The following is a 16,870-nucleotide window of genomic DNA, read 5'->3' on the forward strand; positions in this document are numbered from 1 at the left end:
ACGATGGTGATGACAAGATCTATTTCTTGGGACCTCTCCCGTGGTCCAGTGGTAAAGAATCTGCTTTCCAATGTAGGGGACATGGGTTTGATTCCTGGTCGGGGAACTAAGAGCTCACATGACTTGGGGCCAGGAAGCCCAAGCTCCACAGCAAGAGAAGCCCAGATGCCACCACAAAGACCTAGCACAGCCAAACAAAGAAAACAAAAACAGAACCAAGATCTATTTCTTGAGGATCCCCCAAGAGCCTGGTCAGGTGGTTGCCTCAAAAGAAGGTCTAAGGACAAGGTGTCAGCGGTTAGAGTGATACTGACTTGATTTTTTTTAACCATGAGATGTATTACAAGACTAAGTGGTAAAATACAATGCCTACCACTAATGAGAATGGCGAGAGAGACTGCCTCTGATCATAGGTAAGAACATCGCAGTGACGGTTGTCAGACCACATAAGTCTTGGGACCAAATATGGCAGCTGCAGTTTTGAGCATCATCTGGCTGGCGTTGGTCGAAGAGAGAATGGCCAAGTGGCCCCCTGCACACCGTCTTCTGTTGACGGGATCACTTAGTGTTGTGCAAAACAGTGGTCGCTATGGAGAAGGGCTGGGAAGGCTTGCTCCACGGCAAGTGATTGAAGGACGTGAGACGCTTCACATTTGCAACCGTGATTCCTTTGCTCAGAATGCCATCCCTGTCTTTCCCCCTGTGGGGCTCTCTCAGCTCATGTGTTACACCGTCGACCATTTTAGCTTTTGTAACCCCCAATGCCTTATCTCAGGGCCCTTCATGCACTTCACCACAACCTTAATCCCTTAAATGGCCTTGCCTTTTATTAGATTTTTTCTTCATCTATTTTTCTCACATGTCAGCACACTGCAGATACAGACTGTATCTTTCTTCTTCACTCATGTATTCTTGAAAGTGTTAGCTTCTCAGTCTCATCTGAGTTTTGGCGACCCCCATGGACTGTAGTCTGCCAGGCTTCCCTGTCCATGGAATTCTCCCAGCAAGAATCCTGGAGTGGGTTGTCATTTCCTCCTCCAGGGGATCTTCCTGACCCAGGGATCGAACCCGGGTCTCCTGCATTGCAGGCAGATTCTTTACCATCTGAGCCAGCAGGGAGCCTAAGGAACCAGTTAAATTTAGAAAACCAAGCCACGGGGAGTGCTCGGTCTGGAGACAGAGGTTCTGATGCTTCAACTTCTAGGTGTCATTTTCAGCTGAAATAGGTTGAGACTCGACATCGTCAGTACTGCTGCCCTGAAAATAGGGGTGCAAGTATCATTTAAAATTATGATTTTCCTGGGATCTAAGGCAAGGAGTGGGCTGGTTGGACAGGTAGTGGCTCTGTATTTAGTGTTTCTGGTCGGTGGTCGGAGAGAGGTGAAACCTCATTATAATTTTGATTTGCATTTCTCTAAGATTTCAGGAGGTGAAATTTTTCCACTAATTTTTTTTAAGCAGTGTGAGTAAAACCGACCTCTCCAGAGTGGCCTTTTACCGTCTGCCGGGTTTTGAAATCTTTCTCCAGGACCTACCCGAGGATCTTTGTTGAGGACAACTATTTTCTCCCTCTGCCCTCCTGGCTGGTGAATATGAAGAGCCCAGTTAAAGAGATGTTTTCAGCTCTTGTGCACGTGTTTTGTTTTGTTTTGTTTTTTTTAGTAATTTAGTTTTTTTCCCCCTTTGGAGTAAACTTCATTTCTGTTGTTCTGTTTGTTTTGGGTTTACAGGAACTTGATTCAGTTCTCACAGACGTATATATGCTCTGTTCTTTTTCGGGGTCTTTTCCCGTATAGGTTCTCTCAGTGTGTTCAGTAGACTTCCTTGTGCTAGTCAGTAGGTCCTTCTGGATTATCTTTGATAATAGATAGTGTGTATGTGTTAATCCCAACCTCTTAATGTCTCCCTTCCCCTACCTTTTATTTTAATTATCATTAATGGGTTTTCTAAGTCTGTTTGTAGGTAGACCGCTTACTCTTCATTTTTCTATTGATGGACATTTTGGTTGATGCTGTCTATTAAATATTGTCAACAGTGCTGCCTTGAAAATAGAGTTGCAAGTATCGTTTTACATCATGATTTGCTCTGGATCGAAGGCAAGGGGTAGGCTTGCCAGATCATGTGGCGGCTCTACATTCACTGTTTTAGGGAATCTCCACACTGTTTTCCTTCCTGGCTGCGCCCACCCAGATTCCCTGTTTCCCTCACCCTCGGCAGCACTGAATCTTTGCAGATCTTTCGGAGGATGGTCATTCTGAACAGTGTAAGCTGAAACATTGCTGCAGTTTTGATTGCCATTTCTCTAACAGTGACACTGAGCATCTTTCATGGGCTTTATGGCCATTTGGATGCCTTTTTAAGACAAAGGTCTATTTAGATCTCTGGCCTGTTTTTCTGTTGAGTTGATTGTTTTATGATAAGCTGAATGAACTATTTGTTTCGAGATGAATAAATTGTTCTTAAATTTTATCATAACCATTTTCCCCCATTTGAGGGTTGTCTTTTTCTTTCATTTAGAATTTCCCTTGCTGTGGAAAAGCTTTTGAGGTTACTTTTGTTGAGTATTGTTATTTTTCATTTTTCTAAGAGTGAAACCAAGAAGTTGCTGTGATTGATTTTAAAACCTGTTCTGCCCATATTTTCCTCAAGAAGTTTAGAGTATCCGTCCCTCCATTTAGCTCTTTAATATATTTAGAGTTTCTTTTCTGTATAAGGTTAGGGAGAGATGTAATTTTATTCACTTTTCCCTTGTTTAAGAAATCTCCATGCTGTCCTCTGTTCTGGCTGTTAATTTACATTGCCAACATCAATATAGGAGAATTCATTTTCCCCCAAAACCTCTCCACCATTTACTGTTGGTAGAGATTTTTTTTAAGGTGGAAAGAGTATTTTATTTTATTTTTAAAATTGATTTATTTATTTTAATTGGAGGCTAATTACTTTACAATGTTGTAGTGGTTTTTGCCATCTGTTGACGTGAATCAGCCATGGGTGTACATGTGTTCCCCATCCTGAACCCCCATCCCACCTCCCTCCCCATCCCATCCCTCAGGGTCATCCCCGTGCACCAACCCTGAGCACCCTGTCTCATGCATCAAACCTGGACTGGCGATCTGTTTCATATATGATAATATACATGTTTCAATGCTACTCTCTCAGATCATCCCACCCTCACCTTCTCCCATAGAGTCCAAAAGTCTGTTCTTTACTTCTGTATCTCTTTTGCTATCTTGCATATAGGGTCATTGTTACCATCTTTCTAAATTCCATATATATGCGTCAATATACTGTATTGGTATTTTTCTTTCTGACTTACTTCACTCTGTATAATAGGTTCCAGTCTCATCCACCTCATTAGAACTGATTCAAATGTGTTCTTTTAATAGCTGAGTAATACTCCATTGTGTATATGTACCACAGCTTTCTCATCCATTCGTCTACCAATGGACATCTAGGTTGCTTCCATGTCCGAGCTATTGGAAACTGTGCTGCAATGAACATTGGGGTACACGTGTCTCTTTCAATTCTGGTTTCCTTGGTGTGTATGCCCAGCAGTGGGATTGCTGGGTTGTATGGCAGTTCTATTTTCATTTTTTTAAGGAATCTCCACACTGTTCTCCATAGTGGCTATACTAGTTTGCATTCCCACCAACAGTGTAAGAGGGTTCCATTTTCTCCACACCCTCTCCAGCATTTATTGTTTGTAGACTCTTTGATGGCTGGTCAGCAGCCATTCTGACCAGCATGACATGGTACCTCATTGTAGTTTTGATTCACATTTCTCTGATAATGAGTGATGTTGAACATCTTTTCATGTATTTGTTAGCAATCTGTATGTCTTCTTTGGAGAAATGTCTGTTTAGTTCTTTGACCCATTTTTTGATTGGGTTATTTATTTTTCTGGTATTGAACTGCAAGCTGCTTGTATATTTTTGAGATTAATTCTTTGTCAGTTGCTTCATTTGCTATTATTTTCTTCTGTTCTGAAGGCTGTCTTTTCACCTTGATTATAGTTTCCTTTGTTGTGCAAAAGCTTTTAAGTTTAAGTAGGTCCCATTTGTTTATTTTTGCTTTTATTTCCATTACTCTGGGAGGTGGGCATAGGTGATCCTGCTGTAATTTATGTTGGAGAGTGTTTTGCCTATGTTTTCCTCTAGGAGTTTTACAGTTTCTGGTCTTACATTTAGATCTTTAATCCATTTTGAGTTTATTTTTGTATATGGTGTTAGAAAGTGCTCTAGTTTCATTCTTTTACAGTGGTTGACCAGTTTTCCCAGCACCACTTGTTAAAGAGATTGTCTTTTCTCTATTGTATATTCTCACCTCCTTTGTCAAAGATATCCATAGGTGCATGGATTTATCTCTGGGCTTTCTATTTTGTTCCATTGATCTATATTTCTGTCTTTGTGCCAGTACCATACTGTCTTGATGACTGTAGCTTTGTAGTAGAGCCTGAAGTCAGGCAGGTTGATTCCTCCAGTTCCATTTTTCTTTCTCCAGATTGCTTTGGCTATTCAAGGTTTTTTGTATTTCCACACAAATTGTGAAATTATTTGTTCTAGTTCTGTGAAAAATACCATTGGTAGCTTGATAGGGATTGCATTGAATCTATAGATTGCTTGGGGTAGTATACTCATTTTCACTATATTGATTCTTCCGATCCATGAACATGATATATTCCTCCATCATTTGTGTCATCTTTGATTTCTTTCACCAGTGTTTTATATTCTATATATAGGTCTTTTGTTTCTTTAGGTACATTTATTCCTAAGTATTTTATTCTTTTTGTAGCAATGGTGAATTGAATTATTTCCTTAATTTCTCTTTCTGTTTTCTCATTGTTAGTGTATAGGAATGCAAGGGATTTCTGTGTATTAATTTTATATCCTGCAAGTTTACTATATTCATTGATTAGCTCCAGTACTTTTCTGGTGGTGTCTTTAGGGTTTTCTATGCAGAGTATCATGTCATCTGCAAACAATGAGGATTTTACTTCTTCTTTTCCAATCTGGATTCCTTTTATTTCTTTTTCTTCTCTGATTGCTGTGGCTAAAACTTCCAAAACTGTGTTGAATAGTAGTGATGAGAATGGGCACCCTTGTGTTGTTCCTGACTTTAGGGGAAATGCTTTCAGTTTTTCACCATTGAGGATAATGTTTGCTGTGGGTTTATCATATATGGCTTTTATTATGTTGAGGTATGTTCCTTCTATGCCTGCTTTCTGGCTCACAAATCTACAGCATCTCTCTTCATAACAGCCCATTTCCAAGAGAATTTGGGTTTGCCAGTGTCTGAATTCCCAATACACTGTGAACATATTCCCAATATTGTATACTATGTGTCTTTGCAGGAATCAGGATGTCAATAAACTTTGTCTCTCCACAGATGGAGATATCCCTGGAGTTGGGCAACATGACGAGGGTCCAGGAATTCATCTTGCTGGGCTTGTCTACGAGCCCAGAAACAAGGGAAGTCCTGTTTGCCGTCTTCCTGACCCTCTACCTGCTGACCCTCCTGGAGAACGCCCTCATCGTCTTCCTCGTCTGCAGCCACACCGAGCTCCACAAGCCCATGTACTTCTTCCTGGGCAACCTCAGCTGCCTGGAGATGTGCTACGTGTCAGTGACCATGCCCAGCCTGCTCGTGGGGCTTTGGATAGGACCCTACCATGTGCCCTTCACAGCCTGCATGACCCAACTCTTCTTCTTCATCGTCCTCATCTGCACAGAGTGTACCCTCCTGGCCTCCATGGCCTATGACCGCTACGTGGCCATCTGCCACCCACTGCACTACCCACTGCTCATGCGGCCCCAGGTCTGCCTGGGCTTGGCTGGGACTTCATGGCTTGGTGGGCTGCTGGTCTCGGTGGCCAAGACAACATGCATTGCCAGCCTGTCCTACTGTGGCCCCAATGTCCTCAACCAATTTTTCTGTGATGTCTCCCCACTGCTCAACCTGTCCTGCACCCATGTGGCCCTGACCGAGCTGGTGGACTTCCTCTCGGCCATCGTCATCTTCTGTGGGACGCTGCTGGTCTCCCTGGCCTCCTACTCGGCCATCGGGGTGACGGTGTTCCGCATGCCTTCGGCCGCCGCCCGGCGCAAGGCCTTCTCCACCTGTGCCTCCCACCTAGTGGTGGTGGGCATCTTCTACTCGGCAGCCCTCTTCATCTACTGCCGCCCCAGCCGCATCAGATCCATGGACCTCAACAAGGTGCTGTCGGTCATCTACACGGTGGCCACGCCCATGTGCAATCCAGTCATCTACTGCCTGCGGAACAGGGAGGTCCACGCAGCCCTGCTCAGAACTCTCCGCTGGACTTGATCCTGGCCTTGGGACATTAACAGCATCCCTCCTAATTTACATTTTCTCATGCCTTGAAACACTTCTGGGATACTGAAAAAAAAGTTACATACTGAAGGAATACATTTCTCACTTCTCATTATTTCTCACAAAGAAAGTGAAAGTGTTAGCTGCTCAGTCATGTCCGACTCTTTGTGACCCCATGGAGTGTAGCCCCTCAGGCTCCTCTGTCCATGGAATGCTCATACTGGAATGGGTTGCTATTTGTTTCTCCAGGGGAGCTTCGTGACCGAGGGATTGAATCCAGGTCTCCTGCATTACAGGCAGATTCTATACTGTTAATATATATTAAGGCTATCCAGGAAACCTTAATATATATACGAGTTTGAAGCAATCCATGACAAAATTGTAGCTACCCAAGAGAAATGTGAACATTGTCTATGAGAAAGCAGATTATCAAAGATGACTGATAAGGGCTGGTGACCCTCCTGACAAGATGCTTCACTTTATGAGTAAGCCAGGAAAGTAAATCTAACCATCTCATCAGTTTTATTAAGGGAATATTGACAAATATTTATTTCCTAAATGTGTCCATATGTCCCCACAAGTAGAAATAGATATGTACAAGGACATTCATTGGATCTTTGCTTATAAAGAAAAATAATAGGAAACAGCCTACATGTCCATACAGTGCATAGATTAAAAATAGTATATTCATTGTAAGATAAGCATTAGACTGTTAAAAAGAAATCAATTTGTATGTTTTGACATGGATATTTGGTTCATATATATATGTTAAGTTAAAAATAAAATAAATGTAGTATGAAATACTTTTGTATTTTTTAAAATTAACTTTTAAGTTTACAAGTGTATATTGAAACAGAAGACCATTTTCTCTGCTGTTCAGATGCCTTGGTGCTTCTCAAAGCAAGTTGTGAACGTGTGTTTCCATGCTAATGTGCACCCTAGGATTGATTCAATGAAGGCAGGAGCAGTTTCTCATTCATCTTTTTTTTTTTTAATTTTTGGCTGCATCCCATGGCATGAGGGGCCTTAGCTTCCAGAGGAGGAATGGAACGCATGCTCCCTGCATTGGATGGGGGAGTCTTAACCACTGGACGGCCAGGGAAGCCCCTGTCACCCATCTCTATACTCCAGGATCCAGGCATTTGGGAAGGGATCTGTGAATGCGCAATGGCCTCAACTAAGGGTGGGTCTGAGGCTGACTCTCCTCTTGTGTGTGCACGCTAAGTCTCTTCAGTCATGCCTGCCCCTGCGATTCCGTGGACTGCAGTCCCCCAGCTTCCTCTGTCCATGGGATTCTCCAGGCAAGAATACTGGAGAGGGTTGCCATGCCCTCCTTGAGGGGATCTTCCCGACCCAGGGATCTAACCTGAGTCTCTTACATCTCCTGTGCTAGCAGGTGGCTTCTTTACCACCAGCGTCACCTGGGAAGTCCTCTCCTCCCCTTAAGCCTCTGAAAAGTTATTAAAAAAAAAAAAAAAGATTCCTCTTCTCCAAATCCACAGAGATTGGGGAAGTCTCTGAGGTCAAGAGCGCCAGCAAGCCCGCCTCCTTCTCACTGTGAGGGCAGTCACCTTAGCAAGTCAGAGCAGCCAGAACAGTGGAGAGAAATGAGGGTGGATGGTTGGTTGGGGTGGGTGCCTCACTCAAGACCAGGAGCAAATCCTTCCAAGCTGGACTGAAAGGTCATTCCTCTGTTCATTGGCATCTCCTCCTCTGGGCATGAGCCCAACCTGCCTGAACACCAGAGCCACCTTCGGGTACAGCATCAGCAAGAAGTGATCTGTACCTGCTGTCTTTAAGCCATCAGGTGAGGGAACAAACTCCTTATGGATGCGGACAAGGAACCATGGAAAGACGTGTTCCTTTATAGAACACCCAAAGCATACCTCGTACCAACTCTAAAACTTTATACCTGTCTCCATAGAGTGCATGGACATGTTCTACCAGACAGGACTTCTCTGGGCAAGTAGGTCAAGTGGCTTCTTGAAGAAAATCCAGCTAGTAAGGGAGAGATAGCCTCAAAGTCACGTCTGTCTGGCTCTGAAGTGGTTTTCAACCACCGTGTTCTACCATCCCAAGAGATCAGGTATACAGTAGCTACTATTATATGGAATTGATTAATTCTAAGGGAAGAAAAATTACCTCTATGTTACAGATATGGGAAAGGAAGCTAATGGATTAACTTTCAGTCACTGTTTAAAAGTTCTCAGTGATGTCATTGTTGTTCAGTCGCTAAGTCGTGTCCAACTCTTTGTGATCCCATGGACTGCTCCCTGTCCTTCATTATCTCCTGGAGTTTGCTCAAACTCATGTCCATTGAGTTGGTGATGTTATTTCAGTCTTAAGTTGTTAGAACAAATTAAGTGAAGCAAATGATTGCAAATTTCAGTACCCAATAAATTAGAATTTTTGTCACCTAGGCTCTGAGAAGCACTGAGCCCGCTGCCTGGCACATAGAAAGAGCTTAATATATAGTAATTATGTTGGCTACTACATCTACCATTATAACCTGTGTGCCAACTGGAATATGAGCATTAAATGTTTACAATAACCAGGACGCGTGGATAGAGTGCACGGATTACAAATAATATAGTTTTTTTCCTTTTCCCTTGCTGGTCATATGACTTTAGGCAAGTCACTTTTACTTCTTGAAGTTCAGTGATCCCCCTTGAAAAATAAGATAATGAGAGCAGTTCTTACAGGTTCTCTGAGGCAAAAGAATAAAAAAACATGAAAAATTCCTAGCACAGTGCCTGGAATGCTATGTTAAAGGAGAGACTTCAGAAACACTCCGATCTTTGCTGCATTGTTCATTGTGGCAAATGACTGCAAAACTCTTACACTGCCAAGGCTTCACGTGGACCAGTCCTTGGCCAACTATCCATCCTCATCTCTTTCTGTTCTTCGTGTTCTCTAAGCCTGGTTTAAAGTGTGTCCAGCGATTTTTCTGAAGCGTCTTGGCTGTGGACATCTTTGCCCCCAAGCGTTTTTGCTGCAGTGATTTTCACTGCGTAACTGATTGTCCGTTTTGCCATGTGTGTGTGCTGAGTCACCCTGTGGTGTCTGACTCTTCGCAGCCCTTTGGACTGTAGCCCGCCAGGCTTCTCTGTCCATGGGATTCTCCAAGCAAGAATGCTGGAGAGTGTTGCCATTCCCTTCTCCAGGGGATCTTCCTGACCCAGGGATAGAACCAGCATCTCCTGTGTCTTCCGCATTGGCAGGCAGATTCCTTACCCATGAGCCATCGGGGAATAAAAGATTAAATGACTGGCTGACAGTTTGACATAAAGTGACTCAGCACCAAAGTCCGTCTCAGCTGTGACTGACCCTGGTGCCGTCACTTCCCGGCTGTGTGGTCTTGGGGCAACGCATTGACCTGTCTGGGTCCCACACATGCATTTTGGCATAGAACTGAGAGGGTAACAGGTAGGAAGGCCAGAGGTCCCCAAGCAGCAGGAGGAAATAAACTGCAAGTGGCAGATGTTTTTTCCCCTTTTGTGCTGATGAAACTGGTTCTGCCTAAGACTACTATTTTTTTTCTTTTCTCAAACCTTGGGCTGATAATAGGTCAACAAACCAGTACTCACATCAATTGTTTTATGGCCAGGGATGACACACCTCGTGCCATTCCATCTCAAAAATGCATATTGTGGGAGAGGGGCCTGGTGAGACGCCCTCAGCCTTGAGGTGTTTCTTTTACCTGATTAGAAGCTTGCTAACAGACATAAATGCCTTGTTAAAAACGAGCAAGCGGGCACGCCTTCTGTCCCTTTCTGGTGTCTATTTCAGAAGCTTTCCCTTTGTCTGTTATACTTCAATAAAACTTTGCCACACAAAAATCTCCAAGTAGTCAAGCCTCATCTCTGACCCCAGATCGCAATCCTCTCCTCCAGAAGTCACGAATCCTGGCATAACACACAGCTCTCAGCGGCAACCTTTCAGAACCAAGAATACAGCTATGGTTTCTGGCAGTTTACTTGCTTGTAGTCAGGGCTCAGTGGAATTACAGATGTTTCCATGATTAGACTGTGTGCCCCGGTTTATATCAACAGTCTGCTCTGTGAGCCTCAACTGCCTTAAGTATAACGGTGGGGAAATGGCGCACATGTCTGTATATGATCACACTGATTGAATACAGAACTTAACATTTTCCACCTTCTGCTGAAAAGCCAATTCATTTTTGTGGGAATCCCTCTGTGATTCCGAGAGGAAGCTGCCCCTTTGTCCTTCTTGAACACTGTAAGTGAGAGTCATATAATCTAGAAAATAAAATCACATTAAAGGCAGAGGAATATTTTTACAGAAAGAGGGAACTGACTGTCTTGGATTTTTATTTAGAATACTCCTAAATTCCTGTGTGGGCTTCCCTGGTGGCTCAGTGGTAAAGAATCCGCCTACCAACGCAGGAGATATGAGTTTGATCCTTGGGTCAGGAAGATCCCCTGGAGAAGGAAATGGCAACCCACTCCAGTATTTATTCCTTCCTGGAGAATCCCAAGGACAGAGGAGTCTGGTGTGCTACAGTCCATAGGGTAGCAAAGAGTCAGTCAGGACTGAAGTGACTTAGCATGCAAGCAACTGGAGGCAAATGTTATTTTTCCAATTTTCAGTTGGCATAGTTTGTGTTAGGACCTAGAGTCGCCACAAAGAACAAGCAGAGTACCCAAGATGTCTGCTTTCATGGATCTAAAGTGTCTTTCTCTGTAACAGTCAGTTTCCAAGAGAAGTTGGGTGGCCAGTTCACTAGGGCACCCACACATTGTGAACGTCTTCCTAATATGTGTATCTTTTTTTTTTTTTTTAACTACTGTGCCTCTGCAGAAAGCAGAAAACAGAATGTCCACAAACTTTGTCTCTCTGCAGATGGAGAGGTCCCTGGAATTGGGCAACATGACGAGGGTCCAGGAATTCATCTTGCTGGGCTTGTCTACGAGCCCAGAAACAAGGGAAATCCTGTTTGCCGTCTTCCTGACCCTCTACCTGCTGACCCTCCTGGAGAACGCCCTCATCGTCTTCCTCGTCTGCAGCCACACCGAGCTCCACAAGCCCATGTACTTCTTCCTGGGCAACCTCAGCTGCCTGGAGATGTGCTACGTGTCAGTGACCATGCCCAGCCTGCTCGTGGGGCTGTGGACGGGACCCTACCACGTGCCCTTCACAGCCTGCATGACCCAACTCTTCTTCTTCATCTCCCTCATCTGCACAGAGTGCACCCTCCTGGCCTCCATGGCCTATGACCGCTACGTGGCCATCTGCCGCCCACTGCACTACCCGCTGCTCATGCGGCCCCAGGTCTGCCTGGGCTTGGCCGGGACTTCGTGGCTTGGTGGGCTGCTGGTCTCGGTGGTCAAGACAGCGTGCATTGCCAGCCTGTCCTACTGCGGCCCCAATGTCCTCAACCAATTCTTCTGTGACATCTCCCCACTGCTCAACCTGTCCTGCACCCACGTGGCCCTGACTGAGCTGGTGGACTTCCTCTCGGCCATCGTCATCTTCTGTGGGACGCTGCTGGTCTCCCTGGCCTCCTACTCGGCCATCGGGGTGACGGTGCTCCGCATGCCTTCGGCCGCCGCCCGGCACAAGGCCTTCTCCACCTGCACCTCCCACCTGGTGGTGGTGGGCATCTTCTACTCGGCAGCCCTCTTCATCTACTGCCGCCCCAGCCGCATCAGATCCATGGACCTCAACAAAGTGCTGTCAGTCATCTACACGGTGGCCACGCCCATGTGCAATCCAGTCATCTACTGCCTGCGGAACAGGGAGGTCCACGCAGCCCTGCTCAGAACTCTCCGATGGACTTGATCCTGGCCTTAGGAAGTTAGACCCCTCCTCATATCCTGAATGAAGGCAACTTTTTCACTCTCCTCTATCACCCTCATCAAGAGGCTCTTTAGTTACTCCTCACTTTCTGCCCTTAGAGTGATATCATCTGAGAGTCCCTTGGACTGCAAGGAGATCCAACCAGTCCATCCTAAAGGAAATCAATCCTGAATATTCATTGGAAGGACTGATGCTGAAGCTTCAATATTTTGGCTATCTGATGCGAAGTGTGGACTCACTGGAAAAGACCCTGATGCTGGGAAAGATTGCAGGCAAAAGGAGAAGGGGGCTCCAGAGGATGAGATGGATAGCTAGCATCACCCACTCAATGTACATGAATTTGAGCAAGCTCTGGAAGATAGTGGAGGATAGAGGAACCCGGGGGCTATAGTCCATGAGGTCTCAGAGAATCCAACAAATCTAGGGACTGAACAACAACGTGTTTTAAATGTTCCATGATTCCAAATGCCATAATATCAAAGGCAAGTAAAATGCTGGAGAAATAGATTTCCCACCTAGTAGACATTAGCAATCAATATATAGTTTTCAATGTATACTGATTGCTATTGATTGATTATTATAGCAATCAATAGCAAACTCTGAATTACCCTTTGAAAAGTGAGCAATGTCCACAAGAAAGCAGGTCATCAAAGATGAGCTGTAATTGACTGGCAACTCACATGACTAGATGCTTAAATTTACTAGTAAAGGGAGAAATGCAGGCTTAACAACCCCATCAGTTTATTCCTAGAAAACTGACAAATATCTCCCCAATCTTTCTGTATGTTCCGACATGTAGAAATAGATAATACATACAATGATATTCTTTACATCTTTGTAATAAAAAAACAGAAACAACCTAAGTGTCCATCAAAAGTGAATGGATAAAATACATTATACTACATTCATCTGAAGTGAACACTGGGCCATAAAATGAATAGAAACAGATTTTTAATATTCTCTCAAAAATTTTTTTTGACCACACTCTGCAGTAGGTGGGACCTTAGTCCCCTCACCAGCGATCCAACCTGTGGCCACTGCATTGGAAGACAGAGTCTTAACCTCTGGACTACCAGGGAGTCCCAAGTGATAGATTTTTATGTTTGATGGGCAAATATGACTGAGATACACGTGCTAAATAAAAGTCATGACAAACAACTATGGGTTTTGTTAGTTTCATTCGTTGTTTGTTGACCATTATTTTGATATAATTTCAGACTTACAGAAAAGTTGCAAGGGTGCTTAACACTCTAATATATTTGACGTGGTGCTATCACAAACTGTATATTCCTCCATTTGCTTACCCCCCTTTTCTCCCCATCACCTCCATTTATTTCTTTCAAAATGATTTGAACGTGGTTTAGAGACATTGTGCCTTTTTACTCATATACGCTTTAGTGTTTATTTCCTAAGAACAAGGATATTATTTTGCAGTTTGGAGCAGAGGAATTAACTGACTTCTAACCTATACCTCTTTGAAAATCAACTCTATTAACTAGTGCTTAATATTTGTTTTCAGCTGTCTGTATATAAAATTTATGTACAGTGATATGCACAAATATTAAATGTTCAAGTCAATATTTTTTTTGACAAATGTGTATATCACCACCTCCATCAATATAAAGGGTATTTTTTGCCCCCAAAGTTCCCTTGTGCCCCTTTTCTGTTAGTTCTGTCAGAGGTAATCACTTTGGCTTTTTTTTTTAATCATCAATTAGTTCTTACCTGTGCTAGAATTTCGTATAAATGGAGTCCAGACATGGAAGCAACCTAGATGTCCATCGGCAGATGAATGGATGAGAAAGCTGTGGTACATATACACAATGGAATATTACTCAGCTATTAAAAAGAATGCATTTGAATCAGTTCTAATGAGGTGGGTGAAACTGGAGCCTATTATACAGAGTGAAGTAAGTCAGAAACAAAAACACCAATACAGTACATTAATGCATATATATGGAATTTAGAAAGATGGTAATGGTGACCCTATATACGAGACAGCAGAAGAGACATAGATGTAAAGAACAGACTTTTGGACTCTGTGGGAGAAGGCGAGGGTGGGATTATTTGAGAGAATAGCATTGAAACATGTATATTACCATATGTGAAATATGCAGGTTCGATGCATGAGACAGGGTGCTCAGGGCTGGTGCACTGGGATGACCCTGAGGTATGGGATGAGGAGGGAGGTGGGAGGGGGGTTCAGGATGGGGGACACATGTACACCCATGGCTGGCTGACTCATGTCAATATAGGCCAAAAACCACTACAATATTTTAATTAGCCTCCAATTAAAATTAATAAATAAAAATTTAAAACCTTGGTAAATTAAAAAAAGTTGAAATCACTTCAAGCATCTTTTCTGGTCACAATGTGGTAAGATTAGATGTCAGTTACAGGAAAAAGATTATTAAAAATGCAAACATATGGAGGCTAAACAACATGCTTCTGAATAACCAACAAATCACAGAAGAAATAAAAAATGAAATAAAAATATGCATAGAAACAAATGAAAATGAAAACACAACAACCCAAAACCTATGGGATTCAGTAAAAGCAGTGCTAAGGGGAAGGTTTATAGCAATACAAGCTTACCTCATGAAATAAGAGAAAAATAAAATAAATAACCTAACTTTACACCTAAAGCAACTACAAAAAGAAGAAACGAAGAACCCCAGGGTTAGTAGAAGGAAAGAAGTCATAAAAATTAGGGCAGAAATAAATGAAAAGAAACAAAGGAAACTATAGCAAAAAGCAACAAAACTAAAAGCTGGTTCTTTGAGAAGATAAATAAAATAGACAAACCATTAGGCAGACTCATCAAGAAAAAAGGAGAAGACTCAAATCAACAAAATTAGGAATGAAAATGGAGAAATCATAACAGACAACACAGAAATACAAAGGATCATAAGAGACTACTATCAGCAACTATATGCCAATAAAATGGAAAACTTGGAAGAAATGGACGAATTCTTACAAAAGTATAACCTTCCAAAACTTAACCAGAAAGAAATAGAAAATCTTAACAGACCCATGATGAGCATGGAAATTGAAACTGTAATAAAAAATTTTCCAACAAACAAAAGCCCAGGACCAGATGGCTTCACAGGTGAATTCTACCAAAAATTTAGAGAAGAGCTAACACCTATCCTACTCAAACTCTTCCAGAAAATTGCAGAGGAAGCTAAACTTCCAAACTCATTCTATGAGGCCACCAACACCCTAATACCAAAACCAGACAAAGATGCCACAAAAAGGGAAAACTATAGGCCAATATCACTGATGAACATAGATGCAAAAATCCTTAACAAAATTCTAGCAAACAGAATCCAACAACATATTAAAAAGATCATACATCATGACTAAGTGGGCTTTATCCCAGGGATGCAAGGATTCTTCAATATTCACAAATCAATCAATGTGATACACAACATTAAGAAATTGAAAGATAAAAACCATATGATTATCTCAATAGATGCAGAGAAAGCCTTTGACAAAATTCAACATCCATTTATGATTAAAAAAAAAAAAACCCTTCAGAAAGCAGGCATAGAAGGAACATACCTCAACATAATAAAAGCCATATATGATAAACCCACAGCAAACATTTTCCTCAATGGTGAAAAACTGAAAGCATTTCCCCTAAAGTCAGGAACAACACAAGGGTGCCCACTCTCACCACTACTATTCAACATAGTTTTGGAAGTTTTAGCCACAGCAATCAGAGAAGAAAAGGAAATAAAAGGAATCCAGATTGGAAAAGAAGAAGTAAAACTCACTGTTTGCAGATGACATGATCCTCTACATAGAAAACCCTAAAGACTCCACCAGACAAGTACTGGAGCTAATCAATGAATATAGTAAACTTGCAGGATATAAAATTAATACACAGAAATCCCTTGCATTCCTATACACTAACAATGAGAAAACAGAGAAATTAAGGAAACAATTCCATTCACCATTGTGACAAAAAGTATAAAATACTTAGGAATAAATCTACCTGAAAAAACAAAAGACCTATATATAGAAAACTGTAAAACACTGGTGAAAGAAATCAAAGATGACAGAAATAGATGGAGAAATATACCATGTTCATGAATCAGAAGACTCAATATAGTGAAAATGAGTATACTACCCCAAGCAATCTATAGATTCAATGCACTCCCTATCAAGCCACCAATGGTATTTTTCAGAGAACTATAACAAATAATTTCACAATTTGTGTGGAAATACAAAAAACCTTGAATAGCCAAAGTAATCTTGAGAAAGAAGAATGGAACTGGAGGAATCAACCTGCCTGACTTCAGACTATACTACAAAGCTACAATCATCAAGACAGTATGGTACTGGCACAAAGACAGAAATATAGATCAATGGAACAAAATAGAAAGCCCAGAGATAAATCCATGCACCTATGGACACCTTATCTTTGACAAAGGAGGTGAGAATATACAATGGAGAAAAGACAATCTCTTTAACAAGTGGTGCTGGGAAAAGTGGTCAACCACTTGTGAAAGAATGAAACTAGAACTCTTTCTAACATAATACACAAAAATAAATTCAAAATGGATTAAATATCTAAATGTAAGACAAGAAACTGTAAAACTCCTAGAGGAAAACACAGGCAAAACACTCTCCGACATAAATCACAGCAGGATCCTCTATGCCCACCTCCCAGAGTAATGGAAATAAAAGCAAAAATACATGGGACCTACTTAAA

General features: G+C 42.3%; 2 protein-coding genes across 2 annotated transcripts; both read left to right on the plus strand.

Moving 5' to 3' along the window:
* The first annotated feature begins 5,385 nt into the window (after window positions 1-5,385).
* On the plus strand, window positions 5,386-6,324 carry LOC129632266 (olfactory receptor 5-like). The gene has a single exon (XM_055553778.1). The coding sequence runs from the start codon at window positions 5,386-5,388 to the stop codon at window positions 6,322-6,324; it is 939 nt and encodes a 312-aa protein (XP_055409753.1).
* A 4,869-nt stretch (window positions 6,325-11,193) lies between these two features.
* Window positions 11,194-12,132, plus strand: LOC129632264 (olfactory receptor 5-like). The gene has a single exon (XM_055553776.1). It carries the CDS (start codon window positions 11,194-11,196, stop codon window positions 12,130-12,132), a length of 939 nt encoding a protein of 312 aa, XP_055409751.1.
* Window positions 12,133-16,870: the final 4,738 nt, after the last annotated feature.

Source organism: Bubalus kerabau, chromosome 17 (genome assembly GCF_029407905.1).
Source record: "Bubalus kerabau isolate K-KA32 ecotype Philippines breed swamp buffalo chromosome 17, PCC_UOA_SB_1v2, whole genome shotgun sequence".
Classification (NCBI taxonomy): Eukaryota; Metazoa; Chordata; class Mammalia; order Artiodactyla; family Bovidae; genus Bubalus; species Bubalus kerabau.